Source organism: Durio zibethinus, chromosome 10 (assembly GCF_047325235.1).
Source record: "Durio zibethinus cultivar Kanyao isolate XHJ-2024 chromosome 10, ASM4732523v1, whole genome shotgun sequence".
Taxonomy (NCBI): Eukaryota; Viridiplantae; Streptophyta; class Magnoliopsida; order Malvales; family Malvaceae; genus Durio; species Durio zibethinus.
Genome location: NC_143171.1, coordinates 22,844,171 through 22,855,963, shown reverse-complemented (window position 1 = coordinate 22,855,963; position 11,793 = coordinate 22,844,171). Strand labels below are relative to the sequence as shown.

The 11,793-nt window shown below is 30.8% G+C and overlaps 1 protein-coding gene across 1 annotated transcript; it reads left to right on the top strand.

The window, feature by feature from the left end:
- Positions 1 to 6,758: 6,758 nt before the first annotated feature.
- Positions 6,759 to 8,318, top strand: LOC149516543 (uncharacterized). Its single transcript, XM_089766262.1, is given in 2 exon segments — positions 6,759 to 7,984; positions 8,027 to 8,318. Coding segments are annotated over 2 exon segments (420 nt in total). The 5' UTR covers positions 6,759 to 7,698; the 3' UTR covers positions 8,161 to 8,318.
- Positions 8,319 to 11,793: the final 3,475 nt, after the last annotated feature.

The window sequence follows — 11,793 nt, the reverse complement described above, 5'->3', positions numbered from 1 at the left end:
TATGAGAATGAATGAATGCATGAATGAATGCAATAAGGATGATTTACCACATAACAATTGTTAACAAGAAAAATCTTTATTGAATTAAAAGTTATTTTTAACAAAATCCAGAATTACATTTATAGAAAGTCTAAAGTTTATTGTAGACGAAATTCCTTAATTTGTCGATATTGACCTTATGTTGCATTGAGAAAATCTAGCAATCCTTGGCCATGTGTTCCAACTGATGGTATCCTTGTTTTCCATTTCTCGATCTCTTTATCATATCCTTGACTTTATAAGTAGCCAGAGTGATTTAATCAAGTAGGCATTCCAATTGGTAATGCTTTCTCACATATACTTTCTTTGCTTGCTCACATTCCTTATTCAAGGCTCCCATTTGTGTTCCAATTTCAATTATCACCCCATTTAGCATTTGGATGTGCTTTTGTGCCTTAAAGAGTTCTTATTTGCTTTTTTGCACTTTTGCTTGTAATTATCTATTTTCTTTCAAGAGTTGTGCCAGTTCACGAATGGTGGACAATTGTGTTATGTTAAGCTTAGTGAATAAACTCTTCCATTCATCCCTTTCTTATTTAAGTGCTTGAACATTTTTATCCATTCTCCATTCTAATTCCCTTTTAAGCCTTTTGTTTGCAAGCTCGGACTTCATTTTCAGGCCAATAGAGGACTTTGTTGGGCTCATGGAAATAATCAAGATTTTTTTTATTAAAATTATTTTATGGCAATCACTTTTTATGATAAATATGATGATGTAAATGCATACATATACAGTAAAAGAAAACATTAGTAAACATAATATATAAAATGAGCAAAATAAAATAGTAAGAAATATTTTTTCATGTGCCTTATTTAGGATTTTTTATACAAAGGGAAAGGCTAGCTTAGGTATGGATTTTTAGGGTTTTTTAACATGCAGGGTTCAAAGGTTTGAAAATCTAAAGGCTCCCAAATTGTTTCTTATATTATCATTCATTATAAACTAGTAAGGCACCCCAATCCTCGCCCACCATTATATACTAAAACAAAAAAGGGTTAAATATAAATGAGAGTTTTTGCTAGCTCGCACGGAGGTTATCACCTTATGAAAGTATAGGTACTTGTTCTTTTTTAAAAAAGGATAAAACTTGGGTCTAGAGCTTATGCATGAATGCATGTGTTGTGAAGGACCATGCCAGCTAAATAATTAAATAAATTAGTACACATGAAAAATCAAAATCTACAAAATAAAACAAATAAATTAGTAAAACATCATAAGCTACAAAATAAACAAATAGGTTAGTACACATACAAAAATCAAAATCTACAAAATAAAACAAATAAATTAGTAAAATATTATAAGCTACAAAATAAACAAATGGGTTAGTACACATGAAAAATCATAAATAATTATATAATAAAACAATCAAAGCAAGGTTTAAGATAACACACAACTAACAAATTGCTTGACACTCTAATATCCTTAGTGGAGTTATTAGTTGTCATAACATTCAAGTCCAAGAACTTATCTATTAAATAAAAAAATATAGAGTCGTCACTAATCTTTTATTTTTTTAGTGTGATTGGTCACCTATATGAATTTTTTTTTTTTTTAAAGTTGTCCTAAGTTTAAACGAAGGTTCCCTAAAAAGAATAGGTTCTAGTCTACATAATAGAACTAAGTTTGGGAGTTGGTTATGTGTAGGGAAGTTTTAGCACCCTCACAATGCCCAAAATTGGTACCAAATTAATCACATGTTATCTTGTCTAAGCCTTGATTCAAATGGTTTTTATCTTTTATTTTTATTAATTTTGATATTTAAATATTGGAAAAAGTTTTTAGGTTTTCACAAAAAAAAAAATTTACTCACCTTAAGAGTATTTAAGATAAACTTGTTATTTAGTTTAAGAGGTTTCGTTGTCGGATTTATTAAACATCTTATAAATTTCAATTTCCTTTATTTATTTATAAAGTATTGTCATATAAAAATACTATCGTAGAAAAATGTCATGTAACAATATCATAATTCAAACACAGAAAAATAAATCATTATAAATAATGCAAATAAATAAACTCCATGTAAATTATCATGCAAAAAAAATCATAAAAACTTCATGCAAATAAAATCCATACAAAATATTATGTAATAAATCATGTGAATAAATTAAATACATGCAAAATATCATGCAAATATATATATATATATATAGATATATTATAATTATTCTTGTAACAAATATCATAATAAATCATGCAAATGAATACCATAAAAAAAATCATGCAAAATAGACTATACAATCCTACTAAAGTTTTTTTTTCCCTCATCACTTTTAACTTAATCATAATTAAAAATAATAAATAAGAAAATAAAATAAATATAAAAATGTAAAAAAAGAAAATAAAACAAATAAAATCAAAATCAAAATTGAAAATAAAAAGAAAAAGAAAAACAGAAACCTGCGATTGGGTCAGGTAATAAGTAGGAACATGTTGAGGCACAAATCTAGGCTATCTCCAAACGACATCATTTTCAATTGCATATAAAAGGAAAAAATATAAGACTTTTTTAGAATTTCCCTTTTTTTTTTTTCTCTCTCTAATTTCTATTTTCTCATCATTTTCTCTAAAAACCCATGAAAAATTTCAAAGGTTTTCCAAAAATCAACTAACGAAAATCCTAGAATCTGGCACAAAAAAATTCAAATGATGCTGGAAAATTCAAACTTCCTCAAAATTTTTTAGAAACCTAGAAAATTGGCCACTATAAATTCCTCTAGCCACCGTGAAATTTAGCAAAAACTTCAAACTTTTGTCAAAAAATTCAAACAGAAGCATAAAAATTAAAAAAAAATCTAAAAAAACCTAGAATTTCCAAAATCTTCCAAGCAACCCCAAAAATAAAAAATTCAATTCCAAAAATTGGACTGAAAAGCCAAGAACCTAGAAAATGAAAACCCAAAAGCACTTTTAAGAACAACAAGAGTTTCAACTAAATTCCCAGAACTAGAAAACTAAGACCTAGAAAATTTTTTTAATGCTCTAATTGCATTAATTTATTTGCTATTTGCTAATTGCTTTTAATTGCTTATGTGTGCCAATTACTTCTATCTTGTGATTACAAATTTAGGGTCTTTTATAGGGATGAAATCCCACTTCAACTTGGAAAATCTAAGATTCCACTGAATCTGCAAAAAATTTCTAAGATTTCTTTTTCTATGATCTTTCCTGTTTCCTACGGATTTTGGCTCAAGTATTTCCATAAAACAATTGGTTCTTAAATTTTCAGTCTTTAATAGGATTTAAGAACTGGATCTTTAACTTTTCTCTTTGTAAAAAAAAAAAACCCATATTTTTTTCCTTTTTTTTGGCACATGTTTGAAAAACCCAATAATAATAATAATAAAAAAACTAAAACTAAAACTAAAATAACAACTAAAAAATAAAATAATAAATAATAAAAATGAAAATAAATTGGGCTAAAAATAGAAATTTAGGCTTTTTTTTTATTTTTTTCTTTGGGCCTAAAATTCAGTTTAACAATTAAAACCTAATGAGAATTTTGCATCCCATCTTCAAGAATTCAAAGCCCAATTTAATGTTGAAAAAAATTCTTAGACAAAATAGGATATCTATAGTAGTGTAATGTTTAAACTTTAATTTTAGCATTGCATTCAGATGATTGTTTCCTAGTGTTTGTTTGTTTTTTTTGGTTATTTTTTATGTGAAAAAATTTGATGATTGAAATTGAAGAAACTAGTATTGAATAAGGTTTGCTTGAATTTGTAGCTAATATTGTCTGGCTATGTAGAGCTTTATCAGCTTCCTGTAATATTACTTCCTAGCACACAAATTATAATGTGATGTATTTAGGATAGGTAAACATAGAGCTGGATTTTTATTTGTAGAGAAGACTAATAATGAAAAATACATAATTTTGATCTAGACTTTTATTTTTTGTTGAGATGAGATTGCATTTTTAGTTATTGCCAGAAATCATCATTTTAGGGGAGCTATTACTTACTTAGCAAAGAAATTCAGCATGATAAATTTTAGGCTATGTTTGGATTCCTTTTAGGAAAAGTTTTGTTCTCTAACTACCCGTTACTACTATGCTACCTATTTTTATTTTTCTCTTATCAAAACAAGATTTCATGAAGTTTGAAAGGGTTTGTACATTGTTTTGTTTGTTTCATTTGTTCATGAAGATAGTGGAAAAGACTAATGCTTATTAATACTGTTTGATGATTGAATAACCATACATGGCTATATGACAAGTTTATGGTGTGAGCTTTGCTTTAATATACAACCTAGGATTTGATCTTTCAATTTTACGATCAATTTAGGATGTTTTAAGTGTTTTTGTGGTAGCGTTATTTTGGTACAAGTCTAACATGAAAGAGGGATTATGGTAGTGTTGGTGTAAGTTTGAAAATTTTTTAAGATGTTTATTTCATGAAAGCTTTTTAAATGTTATGATAAAATTCATAATAAAGTATATTGTAGTTATATATATAAACTAAAAGCAACAATGGGTTTAATTTTGTTAACTTTATTTTCTTTTTATTTTTTCCTATTGCAGCATCAATTGTCTGCTTTGCATAGTTCCTTTATAAACTTTGATTTGTAAATGCTTGTACTTTTTTTTTAATTCTTCACTTATTTTTAATGAAATCTCAATCTACTTTAGCATACATTGTTAGAGATCACGATAGTTTTGATATCACTTATTAGGTCAAATAGCTATAATCTAATTAAATATTTACGTCAACAAAAGCAAAATCAAACAATCAATCAATTATACAAGAGGTAGCAATTTAGCATGGCTCAGCTCAATCGACTTACATTCATAGATAAGAAAAAAGATTCACTAGTTATAAAGAATTACAAACATACAATCAAATCAATCACTCATAATCAATACCTATAGATACTCTCAATTTTCTCTAGTCTTATGAACTATTTTCAATTGATGATGTATAAAGTAATAATTTTTTTAAAAAATAAAAACTAATATAATAAAAATACATGATATTCTTTTAATTCATTTATAAAATTAAAAAATTTTGTTGATAATATATGAAAGAATATTTGAAATTGTATAAATATTCATGAATATATTATTATTATTATTATTATTATTATTATAATTTGTAAATAGTTTTTTATATAAAATCATCACAAATTAAATTTTTATTAAATTAAAAAATTAATATTTTATTAATAGATTACATTATTGCGGATATTTTACAAATAATTTGAATGAAAGTATCATGATTTGAAGGACAAAATAGAAATTGCACATTGGAAAATCCAACATGGACAGTCATATTTTTACTACCATTTTCATTTAACTTAAAAATGTGGCTGTGTTTAATTTAATAAATAGAGAATAATTGCTTACATTCTTAATTAATATGAAAATGGACAATACCCAAAAAAAAAAAAAAAAAGCTAATGTAACAATGATGGTTTCCATATGAAATCTTTGTTGTCATTGTAATGAAGTCTAATTGTTATCATAAGGAAGCATAAAAAGATATGGGAATGAAGGAAATTAATGTTATATTTAGGTCATTTTTTATGTATAGGATAGAATAATAATTATTTTATATTATATTTGATTTATATTTAAAATAAGGGATATGATATAAGAAGGATTAATCATCTTTTTGATATAAGATGATTCAATTCTCTTCAATTAAAAAATATTATTTTTAATTTATAAGATTAAACTTACATGTTTTATTATATCTTTGAAAATTATATCAATAATTTAAATCATACAAACTTTTAAGAAGAATAATTTTGATCAATAAATAAATTATCTTATCCTAATCATTATACATGTACATCAAATACAATATAGGGTGATATTGTTTATTTTAATCTTATTAATAATATTATCTTATCATAGTTTTGTAAAACAAACACATCCTTAGTGTATAAGATTATAAATAAGATAAGATAAAAAATGATATTATGAATAATAGTAGATTAAATAATATTATTTTATTACTACGAGAGAGTCTCCTTAGGAACTAGGTTTTTGTGGGAGGAGTCCTAGTGTTTTTTTCCCTTAGGATTGGCAGCGACGTTGGTCTTTGGGGGCGTTCAGTGAAATAAAGAGTTTTTCGGTTCATCTAGTGGCAATGGTAGGGAGGGTGATTGGTATTGAGGAAGACATGGAGGAGGATTTAGATCTATTGGGGCAGAATCTTTCGTTCACTGAAGAAACAAAGGTAAACGTGGAAGTGGATGATGATTAGGACACAGTAGAGAATGGGGAGGAACGGAAGTGGATGGTAGGTAAGATTCACTCATTGAGGCTGTTCAAGAAAGACGCAATGGCCAATATGTTCAAAATCGTTTAGAGGTTAACTAAAACGGTTGATATTGTATGCTTTGAAGAGAATATCTTTTTGTTCAAATTTCATACACTGAGTGATAAAAGAAGAGTTATCGAAAGATCACCATGGTCCCTTGAGAAACATCTGCTGTTAATGGAAGAATACAATGGTGGCTTACGGCCTGCTGAATATAGCTTCAACACTACACTTTTTTGGATCAAAGTTTATGGCGTACCATTGGGAATGAGGTCGCAAAAGGTTGCAAAAAACATTGGAAACTTTCTGGGCAAACTAATAGCTATCGACGGATTTTTTGAAACAGGAGGCTAGGCTAGATTTATGAGATTAAGAGTGATGATCGATATATCCAAGCCGTTAAGGAAGGCGGTGAAAATAGGAGAAGGGAAAGGCAGGAATGAGGTATGAGGTAAATTAAAATATAAGAGACTGCCTTTGTTTTGCTACAAATGTGGTCAGTTGGGACATGTGGAAGTGGACTACCCATACGAAGATAATACACAAGGGTGCAAGGTGCAACAATATGAAGAATGGATTAGTGCTTCACCATTGAAGGGAAAGGGCCTCTCTAATGGAGTTAGCCCCTTCTATGTGAAGAGTAAGGCAATGGGCAGCGGTGGTTATCAGAACTCTCAAAAGGTAGGAGGTGTAGTGCATCATAAACGGGCCGTTGTGGACATGGAGAGTACAGGTGAAGAGGACCAGTCGACTTTGGAAGGTGAGAATTTAGAGGCGAAAATTATGCAAGGTCTTTATGGGAAAGGCAGGCCAAGAAAACTGAAGATGGAAAGTAGAAGAGAATCCACGCAAGGAACGACACAGATGGGAAAAAAATTAGCCATGATGTTGAAGGATATTTAGACGATGTTAAAGGATATTTGGACGTGAAATCTAGGAATACTAATGTCCCTGATGTGGGCAAAAAACGGCAGCTAGTGAAGAAGACCACCATGTCAACCCTATTGACAAAGTACGTGACATGTATGGGAATAGTAGTAAAAGTAAGGAAACAGACTCTAGTCATCTCGCGGAAGGTGGGGTGAGATGGATAGGAAAGGAATAAGAACTAATGCAAGAGCTGGTACGAAATGGTAATAAAAAGATTGAGTAACAGGGAATGACAATGCATCATATGTTCCAAGAAACGAAGACAAAGTGGAAAACAATTGCCAGGGCCAAAGTGGGGACCCAAAATGTAAATGGAACGGAACTGGGAAAAAGGAAACAGAATGAAATAGAAAAGGGTGACACAGAAAGGGATCTGAAGGCGGCAAAGTTATGCAATGATGAGGGCAACTTATTGTATGAAGATTATCAAACGGCAAAGATTGGTAACTAGTCCTGCCTAAAATCATGAAGTGCGTAGCCTAGAACTGTCGTGGGCTTGGGAACCCGTGAACAGTTCGAGCCCTTCAATGGTTGTTGAAGAGAGAAGATCTCGATTTTGTATTCCTTAGTGAAACTTGGTTATCAGTAGAAGCACTGGATAAGATTAAAAGGAAATGCAACTTGGTTTCTGCTTTGGAAGTGAGTGTTGTGGGTAGGAGTGGGGGGTTGGCATTGTTATGGCACGAAGGTATCACGTCAAATTCAATGTGCACATTGAATTTGATCAGACTTTCGAAGAATCACATCGATATAAGGGTAGTGGATCAAGACAATAAGCATTAGAGGTTAACAGGTATATATGGAGAGCCAAATACCAACCTAAGACATGCTACTTGGGCACTATTAAGACGACTAGCAGGAGCCTCGCAAGAGCTATGGTTGTGTTTTGGGGACTTTAATGAAATTTTATGGGATTCAAAAAAGTAGGGTGAGGCTATGAGAGCAGCATGGCAGATGAAAAATTTTTGGAATGCTATACAAGAGGTGGGATTAGAAGATCTTGGGTAAAAGCATCTGGTACAAATGGGAGAGGGGGAGAATAGTACAAAGCTTGATTCGAGAAAGGTTGGATAGAGCTTTGGGATGCAAGAAGTGGAAGGAAATGTTTCCCAGTTTTTCGGTTACTAATTTGACCATCTCTGTTTCGGATCACAATCCCATCTTGGTTGATACAGAGGGTTGTAAAGAAAGGAAGCATCAAGGATGAAGAAGGAGGCGGTTCTTTTTTGAATCAATATGGACGAGACAGGAGGGCTGTGAAAATGTGGTGTATTGCAGGTGGAATGATGGGGGGAAGAATAATATAAAAGATAAATTGGCAGATGTGAGAAATAGTCTTAGCAGGTGGGCCCATGCTACTTTTGGAGAGTTCAAGAGTAAACTTAAAAGTCCTTAATGATGAATATGAGTTGATAAAAATGGGACAACCGAATGAGGGCAATATTAAAAAGGAAGATGAGTTACGGGTTGAGATAAATGATTTGTTGGAGAAAGAGGAGTTATTTTGGCAGCAAAGGTCGAGGATAAATTGGCTTAGAGATGGTGACAAAAACACAGCTCTTTTCCATGCCCAAGCAACTACTAGACGAAGAAATAATTTCATCAAGGGACGGGAACATGAGTCTGATAGATGGTTGAAAGATGAGGTGGAGGTGCAAAACATAGCTACGGGTTATTTTAAGAAATTGTTCACCACTTAAAGACCAACTTGTTTTGACGAGATTCTTCGAGGGATATAGACTCGGGTGACAGACGAGATGAATGAATACCTTCTTGCAGAATTTCAACCTGAGGAAATTCACAAGGCAATTAAACAGATGCATCCAACAAAAGCTCTAGGACCAGATGGTATGCCCGCCCTATTCTACATACATATTGGCATATTGTAGGTAGAGATGTTATTTATTATTGTTTATCTTGCCCAAATGGAGATGGACTTATTTGTGATGTGAACCAAACCAACATAGTTTTGATCCCGAAGATTAAAAACCCTCGAACTATGGCCAGTTTTTGCCCTATCAGTTTATGTAATGTGATCTATAAAATTATATCGGAAACTTTAGTAAATAGGCTTAAAAAAATTTTGTCTAGATGCATAAGTGAGTCCCAAAGTGTTTTTTTCCTAGGCGCTTGATTACTAATAATGTGTTGGTAGCATATGAGCTTATTCATGCTTTAAAACACAAAAGAACGGGGAAATATGGTTTTGTGGCTCTAAAACTGGGTATGAGTAAGGCCTATGATAGGATTGAATGGGGTTTTTAAAAGGTAGCATGAAAAAGATGGGCTTTGTTGAGAGGTGGATTGATAGAATTATGAAGTGTATAAATTCTATTTCATATTCCATTGTTCTGAATGGCATTGTAACTAACAGTTTCAGTCTAGAAAGGGACCTTTATCAGGGGGACCCTCTATCACCTTATTTGTTTCTCCTTTGCACAGAAGGTTTTTCTTCCATGTTGTAAAAGTAAAAGATTGAAGGATGGATAACTAGTGCCAGGGCTAGTCAAAATGTCCCCGAATTACTCATCTATTTTTTTTTTATGGATGACAGCTTATTGTTTTTCAAGGCAAGCCCAATTGAGTACATGAGGATGAGGCACATGCTAAGGAAGTATGAGGAAAGTTCGGGACAACTAGTCAACTATAATAAGTCGTCAACATCCTCAAGAGAAAAACACGTCAGAGGAGAACAAGGAAACTGTGAAGCATATTTTTGGAGTCCAAGTAAGAGTAGACCCAAAAGAATATCTAAGGTACTACGGGGATTTTGATTTTTAGTGGTATTTTTATTTTTAACGTTTAACGGTATGTATAAATACCATAAAATGATTTACGATATTTGTGAAAAATGTCATGCATGGTGCCAGCTATTCACGCATCATGATAAATAACGAGATTTTCGAAAAACACCTTAATATTAGAGATGTTTATATTTGAAACACTGTCATTTTAGCAGCGTTTTCATCTTTGAGACACCGCTAAATTAGTGGTGTTTTTATGAGGAAAAACGCCATTGCTTTGGTCAATTTGTAGCTGAAAATACCATTACTTTAGAGGCGTTTAAATCTAAAAATACCTCTATATTAGCGGCATTTATATCTTTTAGTCGCTACTAATTCAGTGACATTAAAAAAAAGCTATTGTTTTAGTGGCGTTTTTATGAGAAAAATGTCACTTAATAAACGGTGTTTGTTGGTAAGAGCGTTGCTACTTATAGTGGCGTTTTATGCTACGAACGTTATTAAATTATTCATTTAGCGACCCATGACGAATGCAAACGCCGTCATTATGTAAAAATGTATTTTTTTTAAAATTCTTTTAATAAATTTTATTTTCATTAAATAGCTTAAATTCAGAAACTAAAATTTATATTAACTTCATTCACGTTTAAATATACATCTAATTAATACAAAGTTTAATAATTAGTATAATAACATTCAAATATTTTATATACATTAACAAAATAAAAAATTAAAATGTATGAAATAGATGACTGCATACATTTTGCTGGCTGCCAATTGATAAAGAAAATTTTTCACCTTGATCATTAATGTGCTCAAGAACCTACTGAATAATACCATACAATTTTTAACACTTTATTGTAAGCTTTTTATATATTTAAAAATTTAAATATTTACTAAATATAATACCTGAGTTGGTGGAGCACCAAGAATATTTCCTAGAAATTGTTGTTGCACAAAATTCATAAAATGATTGAATCGATCATGCAACTGCTGAAATTTAGCATGCTCTTACTTCATTCTAGCACGTTCTTTGTCAATTTTGATACGCTCATGTTCTCTTTCTGCTTCCATTTGCCGAAAACATTGTTGCATAGTTTGCAAGTCCCCTCTCAATATTAAAATATCTCGTGAAGACTGACTTGCTGAGAATGTAAATTGTGAAGAGCTATGTCCATTGTAGGCAGATGGTGTTAGACTCAATCTAAGGCCTTGGACCCGTCCATGCCTTTCTTTTCCAGCAACTTCTGTAAATATCCTATTTTCTATTTCTTGCATGTTGAGAGAACCATTAGATGCTACTTCAATCTCAGCAGTCATTTTCTCTTTCGTTTTCTCCTGTGAATTTGTCATATACAACTATCAAGTTTAATGATTAATTGATTATATGTTAAAAAGAGTAAATATTTACTTTCTGTTAAAATAGATGATACAAATTATCATAATTTCTTGTGTTTTGACATTCATGTAAGATCCATTTTTTTTGTGTGTGTGATACGAAAAAGTTTCACACGTCAAATTGTACCGCCCATCTCATTCTCCTATACAAAAACATATATTATTTGATATGATGCATATCAATCGTAACTTATTCATGCATATTAAACCTATCAATCAAGTATTAAAATTTTGAATAATTTTAATTCATATATTTATATTTTGGCCCCGTAACAATACAATAATCTTAAACATACATAAACAATAAAATCATTTTGGGCTTTCACACATATCGATCATGGAAACTAAATTCAATTATTTTCTTCTAGTTTAATATCAATGATTGAAGCCATTCAATATGTTGAAAGTCATCAAAAAG